General features: G+C 41.2%; 1 protein-coding gene across 1 annotated transcript; it reads left to right on the top strand.

The window, feature by feature from the left end:
- The first annotated feature begins 3,652 nt into the window (after positions 1–3,652).
- LOC136428615 (acyl-protein thioesterase 2-like) lies at positions 3,653–14,112 on the top strand. The gene is made up of 7 exons (XM_066418259.1): positions 3,653–4,030; positions 5,747–5,778; positions 6,969–7,034; positions 8,631–8,749; positions 10,637–10,812; positions 11,669–11,833; positions 12,420–14,112. The coding sequence occupies exons 1-7, from the start codon at positions 3,959–3,961 to the stop codon at positions 12,468–12,470; spliced, it is 681 nt and encodes a 226-aa protein (XP_066274356.1). The 5' UTR covers positions 3,653–3,958; the 3' UTR covers positions 12,471–14,112.
- Positions 14,113–14,603: the final 491 nt, after the last annotated feature.

Below are 14,603 nucleotides of genomic sequence, written 5' to 3'. Positions count from 1 at the left end.
CCGTTGAGTCTTTTGTGTCAAAGTTGCAGCTGATGTGTGTGTACACCCTGGCCCTGCTGCAGAACTTGAAGAAATAGAGGAGATTGTTGACTGGACTAACACCACTGTGAGTAGAATCTGTAAAACTTCTCCATTTTGACTTAGAATTCGGTCACCATTCTACTGTTACTGTTAATACATTTAAATTTGCATGGTTTTGATTTCACAATAGGGAGTGTTTGTGTTGGTTTTGAGGTTTAAGGGCAAACAAATTTGTGGTGGTTTTAAGTTTGCGGCAAAGAGCTTGCTTACAAGAAAACTGCAAACCACGAACATTTCTGCATTTACAGTAACTCCTGGCAGAATGTAAAGCATCCTAGTGTCCCTGGTGTTTTGATAAGAACAAAGCAAGAAGATGTTAGTCTGGCTGTTTTGTCCTAATTCTTGTGTGATTTGACTTCTCTCAGTACTACTTCTGCTGAGAGGTTGTCCTCAAAGCAAACGCCAAGTACATCTCCACGGTGACATCCAGAAGGACCGGTGCTCGTGTGTACGCCCTGCCAGAGTACCTGGAATTGTTAGTGTTTACCATGGGAAGCAGTTCAAAGTGTAAAATGTTTCCACAGAACTGGGCTGGGACTGACTTGTCATTGGCGTGATGGGAAGTTATTGATTTGTGATGTTGCATCGATAGCTTTAACTGGACATACGATTCCCTCTGTGTAGCTGAGGGCATTGACGGCAGTGCTAGTCACAATCTTTTGGTTGGTGGAAGGGTGCTTGATGTGTTTTGTTAACATCCTGAGTGTTGTTGTTGGTAGGGGTTGGGGCATTTTTTGAGTGGTGGCTACTTTTGCATGTAAGGCTTCAGCCTGTTTCTGTAGTGTACAGGCCCTATGTGTGGCTGGTTCAGTTTCTGTGATTGTGTCGATGGCTGAGATCGTTTGCGGAGTGATTGTGAAGTTCACAGTTTCAGAGAATGGGGATTTTCCTGGTTCTGTTAGCTTATGACTGCTTGGATTCTTCTACCATCTGCTGTCCTTGCTGTTTTTGTGGTGGTCAGTCGGTCGTCGGGAACCTAGACCATTACGTAATTTGCCTTGTGTCATATCTTGGAGTCCCGAACCAAGAAAATGGCACAGGGCCAGAAAGGAAGGCAGGTGGTTGGAAAGCCTGAGTACTTATGAGCTAACAGAGCCAGGAAAATCTCTGCTCTCTGAAACACCGAATTTTGTAATTACTCCGAGAGCGATCCCGGTCATCGGCATGGTTACAGAAACTGAATCTGCCATACATCAGGCTTGTATACTGCAGAAATAGCTATAGGCTGAAGCCCTGTGTGCAGATGTAGCCATTGCTTTTGAAATGTCGCAACCTCTTATCAGCAACTTTACTCAGGGTGTCATCAAAATGTGCTGAATGCCTGTCCATCCATCAAGAGATCATGATTCTCTTTGCTGCCAACACTAAAGGTAGACAGAGGAGATGGTAAATGTACATTTTTAGGTTGAACCTAGAACTGAAATGACAATCACAAATCATGTTAACTTCTTGTCACGCCCCCAGTAGTCTGAAAATGAAGTTCTTGTCAATGACCTTTTATGGAATGCAAAGTGTACACTTTTACAGCAGTCATGTATACATGTAATATGTTATGCCTAAGGGCACATTTCCAAAGCTTGCGGGAACGAAAAAAAAAAAAAAGACGGTAAAAAAACGCAAAAAAGTACTCCTTATATATACCTTATATTACGTTTATTCTTGATATGCATTTTTCATTCTTTGTTTTCTCAAACAGCTTGGTTGGGCCCTGGCTTGGAAATTTGACGCAGTAACCCTAGCATTAGATATATCTAATTAAGCTTACTATGTATTAGGTAGGGTCTTTTCTGTATTTTTTAAGATTTAGTAGATGTTGATGATGAGCATTTATGGTATAGAGGTAGTTTGAATCCATATTTTCTAAGTCCTATCAAAATTTTGGCTACTTATTTCAACGTTAAGTGTTTGCGGAGTGAAATTCACAGTTTCAGACAACAGGGATTTTTCTGGTTCTGTTAGCTTATGCCTGCTTGGATTCTTCTACCATCTTTTGTCCTTGCTGTTTATGTGGTGGTCAGTCGGTCGTCGGGAACCTAGACCATTACGTAATTTGCCTTGTGTCATATCTTGGAGTCCCGAACCAAGAAAATGACACAGGGCCAGAAAGGAAGGCAGGTGGTTGGAGAGCCTGAGTAGTTGTGAGCTAACAGAGCCAGGAAAATCTCTGCTCTAGCATTAGATACATCTAGTTAAGCTTACTATGTGTTAGGTAGGGTCAAGTTTTTTTTTCCTCTGTATTTTCTAAAATTTTGTAGATGTGGATAATGAGCATTTATGATACAGAGGCAGTTTGTAGCCATCTATTCTCAGTCCTATCAAAATATTGGCTACTTATTTCAAGTCTTAGGCTTATATTTTCCATTTTTAGTTAGTATTTTTAGCTTAAGTTTACGAGCCACTAGTCTGCAAGCAGAGGTTCGGCTTGGCAAAGTAAAGAAAACGGGACAAAAAAGAAAGTCCGACAAAAACGCCTAAAACACGTTTTAAGAAAACAGCCAGAGCCGAACTCTGCTTGGAGAGTAACAAGCCACTGTCAGACTTGATTAACAACTGTTTTTTGTAGAATATAAGAATGTCCTTTGTGTCGATGCAGCATTCAGTAAGCACTGTTAGTCAAAATTATGTACTATGCTTTGATGGCATCTAAATTTGTAGCGTTTCATGTTTGTTCTAAATGCTATAAGTTCATTTGCTTCTTGTTTACATTCTTTGCGATATATTATATGGTCTTTTGTTCACATTTTGCTTTTATATTTTGTGGCATGTATCTAGTCGTACAAGACTGGCCAAGGAAAATACATCAGGGCGTTGTGATCAAAAGTATTTTCCTCAGTACACTTTGCAATCGTCTGCTCAATGACCTGCAGTGGACCCTTCTCTCTGAAAGGAGGAGGAACGCCCGCCTCACCTTTTTCTATAAGCTAGTTAATAACCACATCAATATTAATACAGATAGTCTACTGAAACCAGCTCAGGGGCGCACCCGGGGAAGCCACACGCTCAAATTTTCAACCACTTTACGCCCGAACAGACTCTTACAAATATTCATACTTCCCCCGCACCATACCCGAGTGGAACGCCCTGCCTGGCGCGGTTGTTACGGCTCCCACCGTTGAGTCTTTCCGCGCCAGGCTGGAGGCCTGCCCGCCTTAGCCTTGGACCTCCTCCCCCCCCCCCCTACTTTGCCCCTTGCGGGGTTATTTGGGGGTATCCCAAGTTGAAGTTGAAGTTTTGAAAAAAAATTGCAATCAACTAAACCTCTTTCCCAGACCCTTAAACCCATGTTGGTGGTGCCTTCTTTCCCAGCTCTATGCAAGCTGGATGGTCCCTCACTTTCCAAACCCTTCATTAAGTAATATACACTCGCCGAGGACGGCTCTTATTGAAACTGGTAAGTTTGGGTAAAAAAACATGCCGTTTTGATGGTTGCCCAGGAAAACTGTCAGTGACCATGGTGCTGATCACGCTGTCCTGAGCTACAACTCCTGTCGTATACTACTGCAGTGACTTGCTAGATGGCGCTTCACAACAGGGGCACAGCTGACGGACTGGGCGTTCTCGCGAGACCCTCACAGCACGAGATTTTCGTTCTCGAGACAGCAGGCCGACTGGGCGAACATCGATCCGTAGTTTGTGGAACCTTTCCCGTCAATTTTTCTCAAAAATTCTGGCGTTTCGGCTTGCTTCTCCCATTAGGAGAAACACAGGCATCCTTCTGCCCTGTGTCTTTCTCTTGGGATCGGTGCGAGGTTCGTTCTTCGGTGCCTGGAAGAAGGGCTCGTCGGTTGAGGAGGAGGGGTGCGAGACCGGGGGTAATCCTGCCAAACAGCCACCTTGGGGTTCAGTCGCCGGCACACCTAAGCAGTTGAACCGTTTTATGTGCGGAAACGCCATGTCCTCTCAGATCGACCCTGTCACCGTCTCCGCAACTGGCAAGCACACCGCTACGGTACCTATCTTACCGATATACTACTTGGGAATGTGCAATATAATTTGATGTAGGGTATTTGTACAGGCAGGTACCTGGCCCCATTGGTCCTGAAATCGATAAAGTATTATGTGGCAAAATAGAAGCCTGACTAGGCACCCTTTGTAATGGTCATCAACGTCATAATCACCCAAAACGTCATCCCTGTCTGTTGCATAGTACGGTGACAGTGAATTATCATGCCCTTGTCATTCATTTTATTAAAAAAAAACAAACACATTTCAGGTGAGAGCGAGTTTATTTCTGAAACCATTTACTCTGACCTACTTTATAAATGTGTCCTTACAACAACAATTCTCACCTTACGCTAATGCGTGAGGGGTAAGACAATATGCGGATCTGGTCACTGAGTGGTAATTTGATTTATGATTAGCAGCTGTTGCCATGTTTGGATTATAAATCAATGTTTAGACACCATGTAGAATCACCCAAAGGCCCAAACTACATTTCTTCAGCATTACCAGCTGCATCTGCTGTATTTGTGTTCCTTCTACTGGTTCTGGTAAAAGCAAGAGTTAGCACTTAGCAGATAATTCACCTATTATGATTGTGACATCATGTTATAATTTGTATTCCCTCTTAAGTTAAAAGTTGAAAGATCCCCTTGGTATTATTATATAGAGCACTATGTGATCCCTTTCAAATTGTATAAAAACCTCAAAGCCATGCACATATTTTCGCAAAATACTTGTTGTTCTACATATTTTCGCAAAATACTTGTTGTTCTGACGTTGAATATGTATGCTGACATCGGAGAGCAACAATTATTGGCATTTCAATGACGTCACAAATCGGTACTTGTCTCGCACAGCAACATTACCACACTCTCTTCAAAGACCTGTGTGATGACGAAAAAAGGTCGCTTAGCTGCATTTGCAGTTTGCATTAACACACATGTCCCAGGTAATTGAATTTCCAGAGCACAAGGCCACGGGCAAAATATCATCCTGGTAGTTACCACTAATGTTTATTTGAAAACATCTCTGTGTTTTGAAACCTTGCTGGCTGAAGCTTCAATAACACAAAATCCTGTTGACGAGAAAACAGAAATTATGAATCTCAAGTCAAGTACTCATATTGATGTTTATCTGAGAGAACCCAGGGGTTGCCAGACTAAGTACATCTAGAAGTACTCAAGTAGAAAGGTACTAGTATCCATTACTGGCAAATTGCATTTTGTACACATATTTAACCTTGTCACAAATTACATTGTTCATGTTAAAGTATGAGTAAGTTATGTTTGCAAATTGTTGGTTGTGATGCTAAATTATCAAAATATGTTTTAGACAATTTTTCCTATTAAACGACTACCCATTGTTAGCAATTATGGAAAAACAGTACTGCTACAGGGGTAATTCATAGCAGCTACAACCTTAACCTCCTTGCTACAACCTAACACTCACCAACAAACCTGCAATTTGCAAAAGAAATGTTGGACAAATTGCAGAAAATGCAGAGTATTTTGCTACAATTGTGAATCACATATTGCAACTGGTAACTGATAAAAAGGTATTTTGAACCCTGTACAAATGTGGCAGCCTTGTTTCCCTTAGACTAGACACTCATGACTACTAGCTCATGTTAATTGTGTGCTGATGCATGTGACTTACATAAAAAGCTACAAGATCATTCAATACATCAGTGTCATGGACTAATCCCTCCTTTGTCATGTTGTAGGTTATCTTCCTCCATGGCCTGGGAGACACGGGGTATGTATGTTATCTACATGTACATCTTTATCACGGGGCACACGAGTGAGCAGGCAAACTCATCCCTTATGATCCTAGCTGTATCATTATGTTTTTTAGGGCTGTGGATGGATTTAAATTGACGTAGATCACCAAGTACTGGAATATGTCATTTGAACAACTATGTCACAATGAGTGAAGCACCATGCTACATGTAGTAGCTATTCTTTTGTTTACGGTTATGAATATTAGTGAGTTGCAAGATATTGTCAGGAAGTATGATACACAGTTTTGATAAACATCACAGATTTAGATTAACATCTCAGAGAATTCACTCAACTGCAATGCCATACCCAGTTAAAGTTAACAAACTGTGCAAAGTTTGTGTTTATGGGGTATTATGTTGTTGCCCATGTACTAGTACTTTAAAGCATGTCTGAAAAGTAATTTGCCTGAACTCAACTTCATACTAGTAATTTACTCCATTTTCAATCAAAGGTGATGATCTGAATTTAGAATTAGATAGTGATGAAACAGACTGTTTTTTTTTGCTGTATAAATTAATTGTAGGCTCATTTTCCCACATGAATTTGCAGCAGTAAGTATACATATAGGACTGTTCTGATCCAGCCTGGGTACCATCCTCTGTAGTGACTGCTGGCTCAATCTTTTTACTTGATGAAAAGCCAGCGGTTACTACGGAGGATGGTTCCCAGGCTAATTCTGATCATGATTCCGCTGCAGATACATGTACTTGCTTCTCTTGTAATTCAAGACACCCTGTGGATGATATTAACAGTCAAAAAGCCACAGTGCCCACTTTGATGCACTAGTACCCCTGCAAGCATGCACATGTAAATCTCCCAATATTGTGCATATCAGACGTTAGCAACTGGTGCCTCCAGGTGCATTGGTAATAAAGTAAATTTCAGGTTGCCAAAACCTGTTCACAGCTGTGATAAGTAACTGCCATTAAAGCATAAGTGTAAAGGGAGACGGAGGAAAGATGACTGGGAAGCAATCCCAACCAGATGGACATTGAAAGTTAGGATCTTAAACAATCTTGAAACGTACAAAATGTATGGTGCAAGCCAGCATTTATACTATTGTAAAGGAAGGTATCCTACCTTTACTTGAGATTTGTATTTTTCTAAACAAAACGACTTTGAGATTCATTTGAATAATGGCCTTAATTATCTTTCTCTCGTTAGGCACGGCTGGTCGTATGCACTGTCAGAAATCAGGCAGCCACACATCAAGTACATCTGCCCTACAGCGTGAGTGCACTTCCTTCTTCTCAAGGCCTGGGCTAGCTCTGCACTACTTCAATGGAAAGCTCCTTAATGAGAACAAGAGTAGAATGAAGTGTGTTTGTGCGATGAAGTCTGCATTTTGGGTCACAGATGTGCAGTGAGATGGGAGGAGGAAAGAGACCTACAGATTCTTTTTGAAGCAAACATGAAAGAGGTTAAATCCTGTAATCTCCCAACAGTGTGCTCAGTTTGTTTTTCAAAGTCTTCACATTAGATCCAATATATATTTTTGATTGTTAGACTTAGTAAAAAGGTGCAAAAGTGTGTCATTTTGTGGCCTTTCTCACGTGTCGGAAACTATAAAGTATCTTTAAATGCACTTCACAATGCTCTGGGCTTACAGCATGGTATATTTGAATCTGTCGTAAAGTGACAATACAGTACCTAAAAAGATGCATGCCTTTTTCTCCTCAAAGCAAAGTGTAAAATGACTCCAAAGATGCATGCATGTGGCTTGCAGCAGTCTGTAAGCATTGTGATGATGCATGTTCGTACTGTCTTCTCCTCAGGTAAGCCATTATCAGCTAACCCAAATGTTCCCTCCCCCAGCTAGCAAATAAATCCTAGAAAAAGCTCCAATTGATGAGGTAAACAGTCTGGAGTCTGGATGTTCCGTTATCAAAGGTTAGGATGATCCTTTGATAAAAAAGATGAGAAGTTATAGCCTCAGGAGTGCTGTGAGCATGACGGACTGATCAAAGTAGCTGCCGTGTCATGCTGGATTCCCAATTAGGACAATACAAGCCATTTTCTTGGTTGTCTGGTGGTTTGAATAATAAGAAATGACAGCAGCCAGCTAACAGAGGCTTGGAGAAAATTTGATGTCAGTCACAGAATGAACTCATACATGTATCTTGGGATGGTACAAATTTTCCCCCTTGGCTCCGTTCCTATTCGTTCCCCTATCTTCTTTTCTCTTTCTGATTTTTGAGTGTCACTTGGGTCTGCATTGACTGTCACTTGCATACTTGTTGATAGTTTTTCTGAGGAATGATAAAAAGTACAGACGGAAATGATGGATTTCCAATTCAAGGTCATGTTCGAGAGAAGGGCTTGGGTACTATGGCCTTATGGCCATGTATGCATCATCAACAGCAGCTTCTTTGATCAAAATACCACAAAGAGACGTCCAACCGGCCATTCAACCAACCGGTGTAACGAGACATGCAAATTAGCCTGGGCCACTCATAGAGTTTCCAAACACTTTCACCATCACCCTTCTGCAGTGGTTGCATTGATGTCTAAATGGTGCTGGTTGTGATGAATCAGTAGTCAGAGGAATAAACACATGTATGATGGATCTCCCATCTTCTAGAAAAACCAAAAGACACACTCATCAGGGATTTCACCAATGCCTCCTGGTGTGTCTGAGGCATGCATGTACATGGCAGGTGTTCCTTGTAAAGCCTATCACAAAATGTAATCATGATCGTTCAGGAAAAACGGTCCTTTTATGGTTCATAATTGTGTTCTCCCACGACCAGCTTGTTGTTGAGGATGCAGGATGTGATCTTCCCTGCCATCTCACTGTCAGGATGAAGATTTATGGTTCTCTTCCAGACCCAAGATGCCCGTAACCCTGAATGAGGGTTATGAGATGACATCATGGTTCGACCTGTACACTTTGAACATTGGCGGCCGGGAGGATGAAGCTGGGATCAAAAAAGCAGCGGCTCTAGGTAAGACACTGCCAATGGAATTCATTAGTCACAAGCTGGATCCCTGATATCAAATTTACACTTGTTGAACTTTGTACCGAAATTACATTCCACAAATGAATGTGGGTAAAAGATAACGTTACCGTAAATGCATCAGGTTTGTGTGGTTTTAATTTCGCAGTAGAAAGAAAATGGAGTGTTTGCAGTGGTTTTGAGTTTGCGTTTTAGACAATAGTAGACAAGGAGGTAGGAGGGCAAAAAATGTTTGTGGGGGTTTTAAGTTTGCGACGAAGAGCTTACTGCGTAAAACGTGAACATAAAACCACCACAAACATTTCTGCATTTACAGTATTCATAAGATCACGACCACCACTCGGCCCATCCAAGAGATCAATCACCGGAGTCCATTAGGCAGGTGGCTGCTTTGACGTGGTTCTTCTCAGAGGCAATTTAGCCTTTTTTCCTTGAGGTCTTATGACAGACTCCTTTGATTCCTTTCAAATGAAAACTGAGTACTTACGCCCAGGGATACCAGAATGGCAGAAGCTAATTGGTGGTTCTATGGCCACAGTGTGATCATTAGTGAGCCAGTGCATCTTGAAGATAATGACTCCTACGTTGATGAGAAAGTTGAAGACTCTCTTATCATGGATCTGGTCCAATAGTTTGGATGCTAATTCAAGGCCAGGGCTTTCTATAGGATCAAGCCTTAGGCATATCTTCCCTGGCCTTTAAGAGTAACAGTTACTATTTATCAAAATGTTGGGCATGTTACTGACTAATTAAACCCAAAAAATGTTAATGCCCAACTCACGTGCACTTGAATATACGCACAACAGTTGACAATTAACAAGTGGTATACCTTCTTACTGTGATCCAACACGTACATGCACATTCGTGTCTATTCAGAAGGGGATTGCCTTTGTCATACTTTGCTCTTTGGATTGACTTTTTGGCTGTATCCCCACCACTCTACAGTCTATAGATAGATAGATAATCCCCACAGCATATACTGTATGTGAAATGGTGTTGCGTTGTTCCAATAGGTCACTGTAGCTGACTGTCTTCGTCAAAAGATTTAAAAGAGTCTTAGGAATATCTTTAAAGATAGATAGGGACAAGGAATTTTCGTACAGTTGCTCCCTTCTAAGATTCTTAAATAGGAAAGCCTTGAGAAGTATCTATCATTGTCTCCACATTTCCGATGTGTTAGTCAAATCCATGGCCACAGCCCATCCATTCCACGTGTAGATTTACCCATCCATAAAGGTTGGTTGACAGTTTTTTATCCGGGGCCTCCCTGATGGAGAAGAATCACCACTGTTGTTGGCTGTGCTCGGTATTCAGAGTCAACAGGTGATGACGTCACTATGTGTTGCAGAGGGGGCTCTGAATTCTACTTAAGCTGGGTGTAATAGCAAGATGTATGTACACGCCCAGTGGCGTCAGGGTGGTGCAACAGTTAGAGCGTTTGGGCTCAGAACCAAACCAACAGGTGCCAAGCTCTATACTCGCCATGCCCCGAATTTGTGCCCTTGGGAAAGGCACTTTACACGATATTCCTACCATGGTGGTGGAGTGACGCCCACTGAGCCTCTTGGCTGATCTGTCCAAAGTGTGAAAAAAAAAAACACATGGATTAATTTTGTGCGTCAATGTGCTAACATCTGCACATTTGCCACCAAGAACCGTAGATTTTTTTAAATGTACACGGACATATTTGCATGCACATTATCAGGCTTGGTAGGGCTGCTTTCCCAAGAGGTGTAATTCATTACTTGTACATAAACTGAGATACCGTACCTGTTACATTGAGGAAAGCTAATGAAAAATGATATTGTTGCAAGTAATATTCTGCCTTGAAATGATGTATTGACCATGTTGTGATGGCGACCCTGCCCCTCACAGTACAGGGGATGGTGGAGGAGGAGGAGAAGGGGGGCATCCCCACCAACCGGATCGTGCTGGGAGGGTTCTCCCAGGGGGGTGCGCTCGCCCTGTATGCCGCCTTCACCCTGGAGAAGCCCCTGGCAGGCATGGTAGCGCTGAGTTCCTGGCTGCCCCTTCATGAGTCCTTCCCAGACGTAAGTGAAACACGGCCTTATCTTGTTTTTCAGTCGTTTGGCAGACTCTTCTCCAGTCCTATAATGACCTCATAATTCTACGGTGTGTTCATGCCACCTGTGCTGTGCGGTAATGGCGTGGGTCGAAACACTGTTTTTGTGTTGATAGTCGGAAGGCAGCTTTTACATACAATGGGAAGCTGTGTGAAAAGCGTGGATTTATCAGAGTGCTTGTGTGTAATGGCTATCTAGCTGTAGCAGCAGGCTCTAACTGCACGAATGGTACACGCACATTTACACAGAGATTGGCAAGAAGAGGGCTCAGACCAATTGGGAAACTGATATTGTTGAAAAGGAAGGTCAAAATGCCTCAGGCATAATTCTCAGACAGATGATTTATATATGTGTGTATATCCTGGTTTGGAAAGCTTGTCCAAGAATGTGGTTACCACTTAGATGTCAACATCAGATTCTGCTGACTTTCTTACCTAAGAGATGTAATCAGCTAATGTTCTATGCAAATCCTGCTCAGGTACAAGATGGATAAGCACTTTTTGTCTGGATTAAACCTACATGTGTTTATTGAGGTACCCAGCAGGTGTTCATAGGATTTAGTGAAGTGAGGCACATGCACAAGCACAAGCACTCAGGGAGTAAGCTTTTCATCCCTGACCTTTTATAGTAGCCTCAGTACTAGTTGCCAACAACAGTTGCACAGGCTTACATGATCTACACCACAGTATATGTAATCATGTTTGTTGACATGAAGACTCAAAGGTGCAGTACATGAAAGGTTTTCTAACATTGCTATTCACTTAACTCATGTTCTAGTCATATCACAAGTCTCCTAATATAATCATAATGTTCACTTCACTAGGCCATGAAGGTGAACAATGAGTCTCCCATCCTACAATGCCACGGAGACCTGGACCCAGTTGTACCGTACAAGTTTGGCCAGATGACCAAGTCCGTCTTGTCCAAGATGTGTAGCAATTACACCTTCAACACCTACCCCGGCATGATGCACAGCTCCAACGCAAAGGCAAGTGGAGAGGATGTATTGTACACATGCATCTGTGTTTTTGTTTAATTCTAGCACTCATGGTGCATGTGACAACACAGACATTTTGGCATGAATAGGACCTTACGTAAAACATTCTGAATCTGCATGTTGTCAGTTTCATGTTCATGTAACCTGGTACATGTAGTCGAAAAATTGATGGTAAGCATAGCGTTCCTCTCTCTGTCTTTGCTAAAACAGCCCTGGCTGACAAACGGCCCAATTTTCTCTGTCTGTCTAACAAGCCTCCTGAGGCCAAGGTTGGGAAGTTACATGTATCACCTGCAGGGCTGTCTCCAGGTTTCAATTTTTCTCCATTCTACTCAATGTTTGGGAGCCCATGTTGCTAGTTTTTGTCATTAAATCTGTCATTTTTAGCTCGCAAAAATACATTTTCTTCAATTTCATGTCCTCAAGGGAAGCTCCAATTTTTTTGACAGACAGACAGACAGGGTGAAATTTGTTTGGTCCCAGCAATCAGCTTTTCTGGAGACAGCCTCGATTACCTGTAATACTTGATCGTTGATGTTCCACAGTCCTGACATGCCATCTGTCTTCTTGCCTACAGGAAATGCAGGATGTAAAAGAGTTCCTGGACAAAATACTGCCAGCAGTCTGAGTTCTTCCCTCCAAGAGCTTTTAAACACTGGTTTATCTCAGGCCTTTGTTGGAATTGTACACTTCCACCTCCTGGTGGTTATGATATAAAAGCTGTTAGTGGTAACAGAAGGATTGTAGTTTACATATGGTCTTGGTTTCTGTTCATTCTTGTGTAGTACAAATGGTGAGAGTTATGTAGGATCATATCATTATTTAACTGTGGCTGTCTTTGATAATATGTTGTGTTGTTGATATGTACTTCCAAGTGCAAGTTTATTGATCAGACTAATTTGAGAACTGAGATTTTATCCAAAATTTTCAGAGAATTAATTATTGTGTTTCCTGTCAGTAGTATGTACTACCACTGTAGTGTAGGTATAGTAGATGGAATAAACCTATTGTAAGTGAATTAAAGATGATGTACTATTAAAGATGACAATATAATGTTGATGGACTAGTATATATGGGGAAGTAACATGTACAAACGTTCACTACCTTTAACCTGTAAAATACCTGGAACAAGAGAGGATGTATGTTACAGGAAAAAGTAGTTACACCCCACATACATGGTAATTAAAGTTACATAGAAATGGTTGTCTACAACAGGCCTATATACATGTACGTTGTTTGTTTCCAAGCAGCTGTTGGGAGGGAACACAGTGATGATTACTGATTTCCAGTCAGAGGGCTGACAGTAAAACAAAACAGAGCGGCCACAAAATGTGAAGGATCTTCCCTCCCAGTAGCTGCTTGGAGATTACAAATGTACTTTGGAGATTGCACTGAAGCATGTGGCATGACAGTTACACATTGTGAGTTGTACTCCCAGTTGTAGAGTAACTACTTCATGTTTGATAATACTAGTACTGACTGTAGGATGCATTCATCTGTAAGGCACACAGTTATTGTAACAATAGCAGGACCCAATTGCAATAGCACAGCCTGTACAATAGTCTTCTTACAACATAACCTACTTTCTACTTGTACGGTAACGCAAACGCAACCTTCCACAGAGTCCAACTTTTCACACAATCTCTTGTTTGTTGTTCATATGTCATACCAAGAAAAAATGTCACTCGGTGTAGACTAATCTATACAACTGACTTTTACCCAGAGATGCACATAGCATAACTGTATGCTCACACAATTGTCTTATTCTTATACTTATTAATCCCCTAGGCAGCTACATAGTAAAATTGTAAAGCCATGCATCTACCATGTCTACTGTCAAAACAACAACTTACTCCAGAGAGGCCTCAAAATCATCACTGCTAGTTTTTCCTACTGTACTTCCCTACCAAAAAGAAGTACACTTAAGAATGTAACCTCTGTAGAATTTAGTAATGTTAAAGAAAAGCCAGAGAACAGCATTTGATATTATGACACACACATTTATATAATGTATGTTCTTGCTTGTCGCTATACTTTGATTTATGAAGTACTATAGTGCATTACCCCGTATACTAGAAAGAAGTACTTACAGTACAAAATCCATTGTAATCATTGATTGTTTGAACCACTAACACTTAAAGAAATGTTATAAAAGGGTAATGTGTGAGGCAGCTGGTGTGAAGCCCTGCAATTATTGTGGTTATTTGGATAACCATTGTTCATCCTTTTGTGTCTTTGGTGGTCACAAAGAAAGGTGGAAATGTGGTAAAGTCTGTGATTCATGTTTGACAACATCAATATTAAGTATAGTAGATAATCTTTCAAGGTTAGCATTATAAAACAATTTGTGTTTGCAGTATAACCTTGCAAAGTTAGATACTGGACCAGGCATTTTACTATTGAAAAATCCAAGATCTGTTCTTGGCAGTCGATAAACTTAGAGGAAGTGGTCTAATTCTCTTTCTGTGTTTCTATTTTTCTTCATTTCCTCTTCTTGCTCTTGCAAGGTAATCATAAGAGAACGAAAGAAGCTTGATGGCCGTGAATCTATTATACATTGATGACGATAGAAGTTTTCTGAGATCAGCAGTTGCCCACTGTTCTCATGAAATATTCACATTAACAACTGTATCAGGTACTATTGAAGCCAGGACAACAAAACAAAAATCAAAACTACTGTTGCATCTTTAAAGGTCGACACAGGCCTGTTTAAATGGCAATTCATATTTCTTCAACACAGTCTAGAATGGAAAAATTGTGA

This window comes from Branchiostoma lanceolatum, chromosome 2, assembly GCF_035083965.1.
Source record: "Branchiostoma lanceolatum isolate klBraLanc5 chromosome 2, klBraLanc5.hap2, whole genome shotgun sequence".
NCBI lineage: Eukaryota > Metazoa > Chordata > Leptocardii > Amphioxiformes > Branchiostomatidae > Branchiostoma > Branchiostoma lanceolatum.
Note: the sequence above shows the minus strand (reverse complement) of the source record. Positions and strands in the feature narration are given on the sequence as shown.